General features: G+C 51.5%; 1 protein-coding gene across 10 annotated transcripts in view; it reads left to right on the plus strand.

Annotated features, from left to right (window-relative positions):
* The window catches only part of NFASC (neurofascin), a 255,690-nt gene that overhangs the window by 172,333 nt on the left and 68,140 nt on the right, over positions 1–15,217 (plus strand). For 7 of the 10 annotated variants that reach the window (XM_049857968.1, XM_049857958.1, XM_049857963.1 and 4 more), the window contains 6 exons: positions 724–904; positions 6,630–6,647; positions 7,466–7,571; positions 9,358–9,554; positions 10,026–10,148; positions 13,319–13,489. In XM_049857968.1, the coding sequence (XP_049713925.1) occupies positions 724–904; positions 6,630–6,647; positions 7,466–7,571; positions 9,358–9,554; positions 10,026–10,148; positions 13,319–13,489 (796 nt within the window). The remainder of the gene's footprint in view (positions 1–723; positions 905–6,629; positions 6,648–7,465; positions 7,572–9,357; positions 9,555–10,025; positions 10,149–13,318; positions 13,490–15,217) is intronic. The other 3 variants (XM_049857965.1, XM_049857960.1, XM_049857967.1) reach the window with 1 other exon arrangement.

Raw genomic sequence — 15,217 nt, forward strand, 5'->3', positions numbered from 1 at the left:
ACACAAATACCACAGTGGGTGCTTTCAGAAACAGAAATCTATTTTCTCACAGTTCTGGAGGTTAACACTCCAAATCAGGATATTGCCTTGTTGATTTCTTCCTGGTGGGTAGCCCCAGGCCTTCCTTGGTTCTTGGCTATCGTCACATGGCATCTGTCTTCCCCAGTACTTGTCTCTGTGTCTAATCTGTTTTTTTAATAACTCAGATGTGATTGGGTTTAGAACACACCGGACACTGATACGACCTCATTAACATGACATTAGATTGCATTTTGGAAAGTGATTACATTACATTACATGCACAGGTGTAGGGGTTCGAGTGCCAACACATACTTCAATCTGTAATAATGAGTGTTCTATGCAGAACTACTCTTCCTTCTAGGACAGTGTTTCTCAACGGAGGGTGATTTTGCCCTCCAGGAGACAAAAGACAATGAAGAAGAGTAAGCTGGCAAAGTCTGGAGACATTTTTTATTGTCCCAACTGCAGGAGGGGTGGCTCTACCAGCATCTAGTGGGTAGAGGACAGGCATGCTGCCAAACATGCCAGGACAGTCCCTCATATAAAGAATACTTCAGTCCCAAATGCCAGTAGTTCCTCCATTGAGAAACCCTGTTCTAGAATATCTGACAAGGGGATGCTTGAGTCCTCCCAGGCCCTGTAAGATTGCTGGAACAAAACACAAGTTCGAGAAAAACTTACTTGTTGTGCTTCTTTCCACAGCTGAGCTCTGCTCAGGAAGCCAAGTTAGAGCGGCTGGAGGTGGCCAGACCCCGAAGGCTGGGGAACAGGGAGCCGGGCCTAATGCTGAGGATGGCCAGGCAGCAGCCGCCGCCCTGGGTCCACGCAGCCTTCCTCCTCTGGCTTCTCAGCCTTGGCGGAGCCATCGAGATTCCTATGGATCGTGAGTCCTGTTCCATCTTCTTTTCTCTTTTTCCCCCAAATCTTGGGCAGAGAAGTTGGAGAGTAGGGAAATCGGGGAGAGTTGAGACTATTTGAAGAAGGCTGGGGAAAGGGCCAGCAGTGGATTCTGGGATTCAGAGCTGGATTTTTCTCCAAAGAATTGACTCGGGCTCATGTTTGGAAATCTAAGGCTGTAAGTCTCAGTGCTCTCCCTCAGGGCTATGTTGAGCTGATACATAGGCCAGCTGATGGGGCATCTGAGCAGGACCAGGGCATGGCAGAGTCTGGAATTCTGAATGCCACTCAGGAGTTCTTCCCGCCACTCACCTCCCACAGCCCTCTGTTGTCTTGACCATCCCATGAGCACAGAGTTTCCAGGGGTCAAGTTTGGTGGACTGTTCTTAGCTAGTATCTGACAGATTCGGAGCTGAACACCTCAGGCCTTCTTGGCTGGAGTGATCGGGAGAATGGATGGCCTGGGAAGGGAGTCACCTTTACCGAAGGCTGGCTAAGTGAGACCCTAAACTGGAGCTCCATTATAATGCCACTGTTGGAGACTTGGACACTGAGTTCTTCTGTTGGTTTTCAACTTTGCCGTGGGGAAGTTTCCCATGGTGGGGACATTATTTGACCATCAGAATCAAAAGGTAAGGGGCTTAAAATGCTGAACTAACAGCCACATCTCCACCAGCTATGTCTGCTGCCACAGTCCTAGATGGCCCATTGGTTGGTGGCCACACTCTGCCAGGATGTCTTAGCATCCCAGTGCTATGATGTGGGCATACCACCTCCGACCCTGCCGCCTGCTTCAAGGAGCAGAGGGAATCCATCTAATGCCAGCATTGACATGGACTCTGTCCAGCTGACACATGTGGGGAGGGGATGGCAGAGTAATACAACCTTTAAGAAGACCCCACTGAGCTCTTCAAAACCAGGCCTTTGGTCCTGGAGTTGGCATAGTTTAGAGATGAGTTGCCAGGCATCTCAGCCCTCCTCCCACCCCACTTCACCAGTAACAGCTGCCCCCGAGGAGTGGGCACTTCCAGATGGAGAGAAGGCCAGTAGTAACTGTACTTTGGACCCAGAAGCCAGATGGGCAGGCAAAGACTCTGCTGCCCTCCTTATAACCCCAAGTGTGTGTATGTGTACATGGGTGCATGTGTGTGCGTGTTCATGTGTGTGTACATGCCACAAATGTAAAGCAGGAGGAGAGGGGAGTTGTGGAAGGAACTGTTCCCATGGAGACCATCTGTACTGCTGGCTCAAGGAGAGTTTCTCATTAACAGTCCCAGGCAGACAATCTAATAAGGAGCATAAGGCCATGTCCCTGGAGAGGAGAGGGGTGCAGAGGAAACTGGGTTATCAAGAAAGAGGCGAAGGCTCTTTTTGCTATTGCAGCTTCTTCTCACTTACCTGCCACTTTGATCCTGGGGCCAGGGAGTACAGGGGTTTCAGCAAAGTGAACCTATAAATAGATGGCTTTGGCATCTGTGCTGAGAATCTGGATTTCTAAAGCAGGTAATCTAAACATCAGTCTTTCCACAGTACCATCTTTGGGGCAGAGGGCTGAGGGCGCCCTCCCCACCACTGCTTCCTCTGTCTCAGTGTCCTGGAGGAGGGTCTGGGAGGGGATGTCTTCCCAAGTTGTGTTCATGGAAACGTCAAGCCATTGCTTGCCCAGGGTCACACAGAAAATAGGTGATAAATCAGGAAAAGAGCCCAGGTCTCTGGACCACCCCCTCCAATCTGACACCTGATTTGCCCCACCCCAACCTCTGGCATATCTGCCTCCTTTTAGTCTTTGTTCTTCTTGGAATTCACCAGAATAATAACAGTAATAGCAGCTACCATGTGCCAGGCAGAGAGCTAAGGACTTTACAGATATCTCATGTGATTCTCTTAGCTAGTCCACAAAGTAGGCGTTATCCTTAGCTTGCAGGTTAGAAAACTGAGGCGCAAGGAGACAAAGCTAAATTCTTCAGCTTTCCAGCTGGTAAATGCCAGAGCCAGGATATGACCATAGCACCTCTCTGAATGAAGAAGGTGAGTGCGTCTGTGTCACCCTTCCAGGTGCTGGCCAAGTGGCCCAGGCTTTGTCAAGGCGGGAGACGCCTCCTGCCAGGGGCGTGTCCCATATGTATTGCACCCCTCTGGTTGCTGCAGGCCCAGCGGCCATTACAGTATCTCCAAAGCTAGTCTAGAAAAGCTGAGCACAAGACTGCAGGAAGGAGAGCCCTTCAGAGAGGGCCTGGTCACCTGGGAAGAGGGTCTTTTCCACCAGGTGCCTCCCTTTCGCTGAGGCAGCACAACAGATGCCATCCCATATTAGCCCGTCCTCAGTCTTACCCTGGCTGAGGCCCAGTGGAGTGGGCTGGGAACAGACGGTGACATTCTTAACTCTCCCTGTCTGTCAGCTGGGAGGGGCTGAGGGGGATCAGGCCAGAGGCTGTCCTGCCAGGTGTGGCCTTCAACTTATTTGTCCCTTTGGGGAGCATTCACTCTGCCTGGAGGGCAGACATGGCTTTGGCTCCGGTTCACTGTGGCTGCAGAGTTTGGGCTCCCAGGCCCCTGGAACAGAGCCCCGGGCTGCTACACAATCCCTCATTGAATCTCCCCGTCTCCAGCTTCCCTGGCTTTGCCAGTGGAGTCACACGCACCCCCTCCCACCTGCCACTTCCCTCGTTCACCAGCACCAAGGAGAACAGCATGACCTTTGAAAAAAGCACAGGGTCACTTCATCAACCAGCGTGAGTTTGCCAGAAAGGGAGCCGGCTCCCAAATCCAGGGGACCAGGCATTTTTCTCCCAGGAACCACAGAGGAGGGCAGTGGTGGGGAGAGACACTTTCTCCCCACCTTCGTCCCAAACGGCTGCAGGATGGCCTTGACAACACATACACAGTCACTCCCACTCCATCCTCCAGGGATAGGGGCCAGAGGCCGTCATGGTCAGAGCCAGGGGAGAAAGGAGGCTCATGAATAAAGAAGCCCTGCAGAGCCCTGTTGGAGAGTTTTTCCTCTCCCCTGGAAGCCACCAGAGCGAATCCTTCTCCAGTTGACATTGTAGTAAAGCAAGTTCCATAGAAGGAGGGAAGGGCAGGTGGTGTGACATGGGGGTCACAGGGCTGGATGGGGGCTGGGTCCTCCCTGTCCCTAGACAAGCTGTCCCCACTGACTTCTCCCTGTGGCAGCTTGTCTCCTGGGTTGATTCTGTTCTTGTAATAAATTCCTTTGTAGCGCTGTGGTACCTGCAGATGCCATTACCCCTTTAGGCAAGTAGGTTCTCAAAAGGCCCCTGGGACACCGTTCAGTGTGGGACTGTGGCCAGCACCAGCCAGCTCTAGCTGCCTGAGTGCCTCCATCCCCAAGGCCTCCCCTCTCACTCACCTTTGTCCAAAGTGTCAGGGAGAAAGCAGAGTGCTGAGGTACCACTTGGCTAACACACCTCTCTGGCCAAGGATGGGTTTGTAAAAAGAGCTGCGGGCCAGGAATTGGGAGAGCTGGTTGTCACTCTGCAGCAAACTTCTCTGGGGTCTTAACCAAGTGATCCCCCTCCCCCGGACTTCAGTGCCCCCTGGGCAATGTCTTCAGGCTCTTTCAATGGAACCAGCCAGAGAGGCTTGAAGTCCATGTGCGCAAAGTAAATCCTTTGTCAGGCTTCCCAACCAGATGAAGCCGAAGCCCTCAACTGTATGTGAGGGTCTAAGAGATGCCAACTGTTGCTTGAAATGAAGACACCAGGGGCCTGGGCTGGTGGTTCAGAGGGGTGGGTTCAGGTGTCAGCCTGCTTCTCCTGAGAATGGCCCTTCTTCCTAGCCCCGCCCCATGCCCATCCTCTCTAGCTTTCAGCCTTTCCAGAATTATCTTTCTGGGCAGGACAGTTAGGGATGGCTGAAGATGCTGCAGTGGGGAGCCCCGCTGAGCATGTGTTCAGAAACCTTAGAGTTCTTGCTTTTCGTTTCTTCTTGTTACCTGCCCAGGCAGCCTTGGGCAAATGGGAAAGCAGAGACTATTTCTCTTCAGTGCTGCAGTGGGCCATGCAACCCTGGCCCAACTGGAAGAGTTATTTTGACCCCTTCCATGTGTCTCCCTCACAAGTGTTTAATTCACTGACAGTGTGGCTAGTAGGACACCCCTTCTCCGCCCCAGCTCACCTCCCTTCTCCAATGTCTTCCCCTCCCTGTGACTCTTCTGCATTTTTCAGCTTCTGTCTCTACTCCAGCTCACCAGGCTGCCCTGGAGCCCCTAAACTCCTCTTGACAGCTCACAATGGTCAGGTCTGAAGGCTTCAAAGTCCCATGGCTCCTCCTTGATGCTAGCAGCCTTCTGCTTCCCCCAGGAACAACCCACCCTGAAAAGCCAGGCCACAAGCACCAGCGCGATCTCTGCCATCAGCGCCAGCATGAAATCAGAGTGTCATGCTACTTTTCTAACATAATCAGAAGGAGAAGACATTTTTAAAAAGTCACAGCAACACATGCTGTCTTCCTGCAGACAGACATTATAACCAAGACCTTCTCCCCACAAAGAACATACACCACTTAACCAGTTGCCATCGAGTGATTCTGAATCATGGCAGTATGTGTGTCCAAAAACTGTGCTCCATAGGGTTTTTCAGTGGCTGACTTTTCGGAAGGAGATCTCCAGACCTTTCTTCTGAGGTACTTCTGGGTGGACTCCAACCTCCAGCCTTTAGGTTAGCAGCCAAGTGTGTTAACCATTCACACCACCCAGAAATTCCAAAATACCATTAGAACCTTCCTATTCAAAGCCTGGGCCACAGGCCACCAGCATCAGCATGGTTGCTTGTCAGAAATGCAGAATCTCAGACCCCACCCCCAGCATCAGACGCTGCAGTTTAACCAGACCCCTAGGTGAGTCAGACACGTGTTAAAGCTTGAGAGGCACTGGCCTAAACCATGCAGACACCTACACAGGGACACATGCACGTTTCAGGTGAGGGCCAGGGAAGGTCTGTGCCACCTGCTTCTTTAGCCCTTTTGTGGAAAGCACAGAAAGGAGCCATAGGCTCTGCTTCATTCCCGGACTCTCTTGTTCAAGAGCAGGATTTCTGTAGGGGCAGGTACTCGGCTGTGAACAGAGCAACAACAATTCATCTGTCCCTAGAGTGTTCCAAGGGATGGGGGAGGAGGAGATGGTGAAGAAGGAAGCTGCTTTCCTGTGTGAGAGGAAGAAGGTACAGTGGAGAGAAGTGAGGCCTTTGGACCTCGCTGGCCCTTGGGGCTTCTGAGCCTTGGAGGCTTGCCCCATAGCACTGGTTCAAATCAGCCCCTTCCCCGCGCCTCAGTCCTGCCCTCAGCTCAGTCTCCCACCGCTGGCCATGAGCCCATTTTCCTCAGTGGCATCCACAGATCACAGGCAGCATCTTCAGAGCCCAGCCTCTTTGAAGCAGCAGTGTCACCTCCTGGTGACACCTTCATTTGGTCAGAAGCTGGCCTTTCTGCTCAGCCGCGTGGTCTCAGTCTCCCAAGGGAAGCATCACCTTCTCTGTGAAGCCCTCGCTGGGTCTGTTCCATCTCCCAACCCTACTCTCCCAATGAGCTGCACAGCAATGGGGAGGAGAAAGCCCACACACAGCGCCCTCCCCAGCTCACCTCACCCCTCTCCCTGCATGCTGGGGTGTGAGGACACCTGGGCGACATGTCGCGTGCAATAACCAATGTTCTTCTTCTCTCCCTTCACAACGCTAACCCATCGGAACTAACAGCAAGCATTCAGAATGAGCGTAAGTCCCTCGCTCACCTCTCTGCGCTGGTGCCTCTGGGGGGGTGGGAGGTCAGGTGAGGAGATACCTGGGGACTGGTGGCCTCTCCACCCTGCCTGCTGTAGCTTCTTCTGGGGCTTCTTGACAGCAGCGCCCTGCCGTCTGCTCCCTTACCACATGGGCAGGAAAGAGCCTTGTACGAACCTTCTCATTGGCGGGGAACGTGGAGGAGCAGGCGGGTAAGAAGAAGGCCTTTGGATTGAGGCTGATATTTGCTTCTGCTCTCCCATCCTCTGGTGGCTGAGGGACCACAGTGTAGAACATTTGAGGACCTAGAGTGAGAGGATCTGGCTTTTTTGACATTGTAGGCAAGTCCCTGAAAACTTCTCTAGGGGGCTAAAGCCTCTGTCAGCTGCCTTCATTCCAATTTGGCAATCTACTGAGCCTCCATGGCTCAGAACCATCATGGCCCCTAAGTTCTGGAATTCTAGCAGTTTTTGTTCCTGTGTTCGTTGAACAAACATTTATCAAGCGCTATTATGCGCTAGGCATCCGGATACAAGAACAGGTAAGACAAAAGCCTGGCCTTTATTATCTCATAGTGGTACTATGGAATCTTCTTAAAGAGACTCTTCCATGCTTAGCCTTTGACAGCACACCCCTTTCCTGCGGTCCCGTTTAAGGAGCTGGGTGTCTAGGATGGGGCCCTGAGCCCTGTCCACCTCCTGCTTACCTCCTTGTATGTGTGGCTCCTGACGCTCTTGATGACAGCCATTCCCCAAGCCAGGAACCTCGGCAGGTCCCTGCAGCCCTGACACCTCCCGTGTACACTATTACAGTGTCGCAGCCCCCGACCATCACCAAGCAGTCAGTGAAGGACCATATCGTGGACCCCCGGGATAACATCTTGATTGAGTGTGAAGCAAAAGGGAACCCTGCCCCCAGGTAAGTGCACTGGCGGGGGGGGGGGTGGCGGGGAAATGCCAGCTGGGTGGAGGGAAGGGGACCTTACAGGAGGGTGTTGAAACCACCCCTTGCCTCTGGGCCTGATGACACTTAAGGCAAACCAGGTAGCTGAGAAATTAGATTTATCCATTCAAAAAAATAAATCCATTGAGTACCTACTCAGTGGAAGGAACAATTTACATAGCAAAGAAATTGGGGGGTAGGGGAGGCTACAAAATGTGAGTGGCTTTTCTAGGTTCACTAGCCAGGACTAGATTTTCAGTCTTCTGACTTTCAGTATAACATGCTTTCCACTGCTGTATGTTTCCTTCATCCACCTCCATGTTTAGCTTACAGGAAGTTCCTCTTCCTAGCTAACTTGAGTCTTTCGTTCTTAGCTTGCCTTTACTTGTTTTGCACTCCAGGATCAAATGAAATTTCAGCAGGCATGAGCTGAAAGCCTGCTGGGTGCCAGATGTGTCAAACGTTGTCACTTGCATGGTCGCATTTGGCTGCCTAACTGTCCTATGGGGGAAGTGCTGATGTCCTCCTGAAGCAGGGATGAACAGGAGGCAAAAATTTTGTGTACCCTTCCCAGGGTCGCACAGCTTGAATGAGCAGAGCCAGGATTTAAAGCCAGGCCTTCTGACCCCCAAGTCTAAACATAACCATCGGAGACAGGGCAGATATAAGCTATCTGTCCTCTCTCCTGAAAGTAGCACCACAGGCTGGACAATTGAGGAGCCTCATTCGAGAATCACACCCAAGCCTGACAGGCCCCCCTCTAGGGGACGTCTGTTAGCAGGAGAAATGAGGCAGGGTGGAGCTTTCTTGTGGCCACTGGGTTTGCAAGAGCCAGTCTGTCCCAGAGCTGTGAGCCCAGGAAGAAGCAGAGACCCCCTCATCCAAGGTGGGAGAAGCAGGCCACCCCAAAGGGTCGGTCAGGCCATCAGTGACCTTGTTTTGGGGGCATGGTGTTTTCCCCGTGGCTCTTTTGCAGGGACAGTAACTCAGACACTGAGCCGCTGCTGCTCCCCTTTCTCCAGCTGCTTTCAGCTTATATCTCGAGCAGCCAAGAGCATGAGGCCCTGGTTGTAGCAGCCCCTCCAGACACCCAGGAGAAGGACTGGGACGGTCCAGTGCTCTCCGCCCCAGGGCTCAGCTTTATCCAGACTGCTGCTGCTTTAAGCTCCCCTTCCTGGGTTGCCCTGTGTGGCCACAGCTTTATAATCTGCGCAGGCTGTGCAGGAACACAGATCACCTAAACCACTTCAGCCTGGCCTTAGAGTGGATTGTAAAATTAGGGAGGTCAGAGGAGCAGAGCTGGCTCCCCAATGGGCTTGGCTCGGATGAAATTCCAGTCAGAGTTTGCATTCCTAGTAGGAGGCTGGGAATGTCCTAGGTTAGAAGGAGCAGCTGATTCTGGATTTTACCAAATCAAAACCACTGCTTACTCCTCCAAAGAGCATAATCCACAGTGGCTGCTTGAGTGCGTACCGTTTAGAGCCACAATTCTCAGCCTTGCCTGAGTAGAACTACAAATGCCAGGGACCTGCCTCTGGAGATTCACCTGGGTGGGACCTGGCAATCTGTATTTTATCAAGCTCCTGGAATGGTCCTGATGTTCCGTGAGGGTTGGGACCCATTGGTGTGGTGGTATGGCCACTGGCTTGAGAGTGGGACGTTCGTCACAAGGCACTAAGTCTGGGACTAGGGACCTGAGATTCCCATCAGCAGCCTGGACCTACCCATTTCTCTTACCGCCCTGGCCCCACGTTGCCCACAGCTTCCACTGGACACGCAACAGCAGGTTCTTCAACGTTGCCAAGGACCCCCGGGTGTCGATGAGGAGGCGGTCTGGGACCCTGGTGATTGACTTCCGCAGTGGCGGGCGACCAGAGGAATATGAGGGAGAGTACCAGTGCTTTGCCCGCAACAAATTCGGCACAGCCCTGTCCAATAGGATCCGCTTGCAGGTGTCCAGTGAGTAGCGTGGGAGCAGGGCCCAAATACCCTGCTCCTGGGTGGACATGGGGTCAGGGAGGGCCTTTCCAGAAGGGCTGCCCCTGCCCTTGGCCAGTAGGTGCCTGGGTGCCCTGCCTGTCTTGCCTGTCCCTCTGCCTCTGAGCAGGGGTACAACTCTCCCAACTCAGAAAGATTCCCTGGAAAGGAAGTTTCCAAACCAGAGTCTTTAACAACTTCACTGGCCACCCCGGGCATCAGAGGAAGGGAAAGAGAGGAGCCATGGAAGATGTGCCTCCTTTTACACATAAGACCCCTCTCCCACCTCCCAAGGGACACCCCTCACTCAGGCTTATGGAACTTGTCCTCTCTCGCTCTCCCTTATCCTCCTTTTCCTTTTCTACTCCTTGCACACCTGCCTTTAACCCTGCTTATTGCCTCCGGTCCCAGCCATCACCCTCATTTTATTCTCTTCTAATCATTTCTCCCCAGAGTCCCCCCTGTGGCCCAAGGAAAACCTGGACCCTGTTGTGGTTCAAGAAGGCGCCCCCTTGACGCTCCAGTGCAACCCCCCGCCCGGACTCCCGTCGCCAGTCATCTTCTGGATGAGCAGTTGTAAGTCTTGGGGGCCTGGCTGATGTGCTTTATTTATGTTTTAACCTTAGGGAGAGGAGTGGGGTGTGTTAAATAGGGAGGGCCTGCCCAAGGCAAGAAGACCTTAGCTTGTGAGATGCAGATGCAAGGTGGTCTCCAGGACAAGGACACAGGCTCTGCAGAGAAGCTGCCCAGCCTCCCTTCCTAGCCCAGTTACAATTGCTGTGTGATCTTGAGCAAGTTGCTTAACATCTCTGGGCCTCACTTTCCTCTTCTGGGAAAAAAAAAAAAAAGAGAGAAGCTAATAATTCTACTTATCTAAGAAGACTGAGTCCCTGGGTGGCGCATATGGCTAACACACTCAGCTGCTAACCAAAGGTTGAAAGTTTGAGGCCATCCAGAGAGACCTCAGAAGAAAGGCCTGGTGATCTACTTCTGAAAAATCAAACCTTGAAAACCCTATGGAGCGCGGTTCTACTCTGGCCTTCATGGGATCACCATGGGTCAGAATCAACTCGATGGCAACTGGTTTGGTTTTTTTGGTTTCAAAGGATTAGTGTGAGGAGAGATGAGTTAATATGTCTGGAGTATTTAGAACAGGCCAGTAATATTTGTGCTCAGCACTGTTCGTGATGATGAAGATGAAGAAAAGGAAGAGGAAAAGGAACGAGGGGAAGAGAAGAAACCATGTCCTTCAGGCCCTGGTCGGCCTGAATTTCCTGATTCGCTCTCCTTGTAGAACAGACGGTTGAATGGCAGGATGAAACCTTTGATAAGCAGCGGTGGGGGACAGGCCATGTGGAGCAAGGGCACAGAGCACCGTCATTCTAAGCGCTTGTCCTGACTCAGTGTGGGACTAAGAGGCTCCTTGAACCTCTTTGGAACTGAGTTCTTTCCCATGTTTTCAATTTTTTAAAAAATAAAGCATTATGAAAATAAATGAAGGATTACTATCTATCTGTGTATCTTCCTGGCTTCCTTCCCTCCCTGCCTTCCTGCCTGCTCCCTCCCCCCCATCCCTCCCTTCCTATCTGTCTATCCACCTGTCCACTTATGCATACCTGCCTGTTGTCCATCATTCCGCCCATCCCTGAATTCTTACCAGTCTGCTACAAAAGAGGCTACTTGCCAACGAGGTGGCACTGTGAGTGGCTTTCCGGGTGAGGATGGCTTTGTGCGCAGTCATTGTCACTGTTCCCTCATCACGGTGGGGGGAAGGCTGCCTACTCACAGGCTGGAGGGTGACATTGATCACCAAGTTGTATGCATGCTGCCGCCTAAGTAGATCTCATCATCTTCTTCCCTTTTCCATCCTTCCTGGCATCCCCCCAAGCCCAGGCCACCACCTACTTTTCCCTGAGTGACAACTATCCATAACTTGCCTTCCTGGTCTTTCTACAAGTGTGAATTTGGTCATTTCGTTCATATGCCTAAAACCCTTCATTGGCTCCCCCACCACCTTGGAAAAGCCCAGGCTCCTTACCTTACATACAGTCCCCTCCATGGCCTGCTCCTCTGCCTAACCAACCCTTTCCCCTGTCCCTCTGAATAGGCTCTGCGCTCTCACCCCTTAACACAACTGCTCCTGCTACTCAGAAACCTCTTAACGCCTTGGTCTTCTCTGCCTGGTAAAAGCCATGAGCCTTCAAGTCTCAGCTCAAGACCCTAGAATAGACTAAGTGCTCTTTTTCAGTAGTTAATATCCTCCTTACCTAATGCATTTCACTCGCCACACTGCATTGCAATTATGTATTTATCTGCTGTCTCTCCTACAAGGCTGTAGGCTCTTTGAAGGCAGGAATTGTCTTTGTTGATCATCTCTTTCCCTAGTACCTAGCACAGTGCCCGGCATATAGTAACACGACAACAAATCTTTGATAAATGATTGGCAGAACTGACCAGTCCATCGTTGGACTCATTGGCATCATTCACCTTGTGCTTTAAGCAGTGCTGGCTTACTAAAAGCACACACACGAGTGGAGGATGGAGAGGGGAGAGCTATGAGTAGTCAGCCTCGTAAGTCTATCTTTACAAATCTAACAGCCTGGGAACCTGGTCTTCTGAGTTTTTATCAGATGCAGTGCTTGAAAAAATGTAGATAATATCGTCAGCATTCTGAGCTACTTTTATGATGTCACTAATTCTAAGGTTGTATTTTTCATGTGTTAACATCTCTGAAATTGGAAAGCGTCTTAGAATTGATGGTGTGCGGCATTGATTGGTATGCATCTTACAATTGAGTTTTTTTTTCTTTTTCTTTCTTGGGGTTAAAAAAAAAACAACCAAAAGGTGCATTTTATAATTGATGGTGTCTTAGATTTTGATGAAGTACAACAAGGCCAAGTTCAATTACATTTAATTCAGCCAGCTATTGAGTGCTTACTGCATTTCGGATCCTACACTGGGTGCTGGTCCATACAGATGAAAGGGTCATGGCTCCTGCCCTCAGAGAGCTCACTCTGCTAGCAGGAGAGTGTGAACTCTTGATGTGGGGAGCATCTGAGGGATCGCATTCCCTCCCTCTGTCCTCTTGTCAATCAGTCAGATCTTCTGGCCTGAACAGGAGATAGACAGGTGTGGTGACAGGGCCTGGGAACGGCGGGCAGGTTTGAATCCGGAGCCTGCCTGCCCGTACTGCCTTCGCACCCGGGACACGTTAAATTCTCCACCTCGTGACCTGTAAAATGGGAATAAGCATTGTATGCTGCAACCGGTGACCAGCTCAGATGACAACTGAAAGGTTGGCAGTTCAAGTTCACCTTGGAAGAAAGGCTCGTGGCCTACTTCGGAAAAATCAGACATTAGAAACCCTGTGAAGAAGTTACGGGGCAGGGAGTTTGTGTTGATGAGGGTGAAACAGTTCAGAAGAGGATACAGAGAAAGGCGGTACAACTTGGAGAATGTAACCAGCCACTGAATTGTACTTGCAGAAATTGTTGAATTGGTGTTAAAATTTTTTTTTTTTTAAAGAAAACCCTATGGAGCACAGTTCTACTCTGACACACGGGGTCACCATGAGTCGGAATTACCTCAATGGCAGCTAGTATAAATCAGAGTTGAGAGGACTGGACAAAATAATGTCAGGCTCCTGCCCTCCCTACCCCCTACCCTCTCTAAGGGCCCAGTCAGCTGAGCTGTCCTGCTGATTGTTACCACTGCTGACCCTCCACCATACCTCTGCTTCCTCGCAGCCATGGAGCCCATCACCCAGGACAAGCGTGTCTCGCAGGGTCATAACGGAGACCTGTACTTCTCTAACGTGATGCTGCAGGACATGCAGACGGACTACAGCTGCAATGCCCGCTTCCACTTTACGCACACCATCCAGCAGAAAAACCCCTTCACCCTCAAGGTCCTCACCAGTAAGTGCAGGCCTCTGCCCGGGGCCAAGGGCCGGTCCTGGGGAGCCAGCCGATGGAGCTGAAGCAGCCCTGGGTACCTGGGTCTGAGGCAAGGCTTGTCCCTGAGGTTGATCTAGAAATCCTTCCAGCTCATTGTGCTGAACCACTGCAGCTTCATGGGAACACCACCTCCTCATTCTGAAGCCCTGGCTTCCTTGGCCTTACTTGGTCAAATTGAATTAAACTTGCGTCAGTGGTTCTCAAAGTCTGGTAGGAATCAGAATCACCTGGGGAACTTAGCAAACACACCAAGGCCCAGCCCTGTCCTCCGTCGACTGTCCCAGACCTCTGTGTACCTTAGCTCTCCAGGTGACTCGGATACACACGGAGTTTGAGACCACTGCTTTCAGTGGTCACCTGGCATTCCACTCATGCACTTGGCTTGACAATTTCCTTCTTTCCTAGTCATTATTATTTCTGGAAGAAAACCGTAGTGTGGAATATCCAAATTACTGGATACACCAGAATTAATTTTATTTGATTCTGTAATACGCATATGCTAAACCATATGGAACCACTATTTTTGTAAGTTGCAGAGTTTTGTTTTGTTTTGTTTTAATCCCCTGATACTGTTGGGCGGGTAGAAAAGTGAATCAGCATTTCTTGACCCATTATATTGCTGGTGGCCCTCTGCAGAGGAGAGAGAAGCTAGTAAGTCCAGAGACACACTTCATGCTTCAGAGTCCTCAACCTTCTTGGGATATTGCAAGTTATTTGTGTTGATTTACACCCCGAATTTGTTACATATTGCCCATAGAACAGCCCCAAAGAGATGTTAATCTGTCTGACACACGCTGTGCGTGCTGTTTTCAGTACTGTGGACAGTGGGGGCTGTGGGGGAGGCCGGACAAAGAACACCACGTGGGTGGTGGCAGCTTTCTCAGGTCAGAGCGGAGGCTGACTCCTGGCTTCCTGGGCCCAGGCAGAGCTGCTTGGCGTTGCCTCCTGGCTAGGGTGGGTGAGGGAGAAGCTTGGGTGCACTCCCTCCTCTTCCAGGATGGGTGGGAGTCCTGACCCCTTAGTGTTCTCTCCTTTCCTCAGCAATCCCGCTGGCCTGTGAGCAGCTGGTGCTGAGAGTCAGTGTGCTTACGCTGTTTTCCGCCATGACATGGGCACAGCCCCGTAGACATCATTTCTTCTTGTTCCCCTTCTATTGTCTATTCTTCCTCCTCTTTTCCATCCTCTCTTCATTTCCTTCCCCTTCTCCTTCAATTCCTTCCTGTCTGTTTTCCCTTCCCTCCTTCCTGTTTTCTTCTTTTTCCCTCCCTCTATTCCTCTCTCTTTCTTTGAACCCCATTTTTCCTTCTTCTGGTTCCCTCCCCGCTACCCCCTGCAGCCTCCCCATGGGTTGTCTTGAGTTGTGTTGAGCTGCCCATCAGTTAATAGCCACCAGGACAGCCAGAGCCCAGGAACAAGCCCTGTGTGCTCCTGCCAGGGACCCAGCTTCAGCTTCAGTCAGCTTGTTCCCCTCTCCCTGGATTTTGTATTCCTCGTGCAGGACCAGGGAGACCCCTGGAGAACACTAGGCAGTCTGAAGTAGATATTCATTGCATGTCAGGGGGAACCACCTGCCAGCTGGCAGAGCTGGGGAGGACAGTGTGATCTGCCCAGGACAGCAGAGTAGCCTCAGTAGCCAGGGCATGGCTGGCAGCATTGGGCAGTGGGAGGAGCAGGGATGTCAAGAACAAG

Source organism: Elephas maximus, chromosome 18 (genome assembly GCF_024166365.1).
Source record: "Elephas maximus indicus isolate mEleMax1 chromosome 18, mEleMax1 primary haplotype, whole genome shotgun sequence".
NCBI lineage: Eukaryota > Metazoa > Chordata > Mammalia > Proboscidea > Elephantidae > Elephas > Elephas maximus.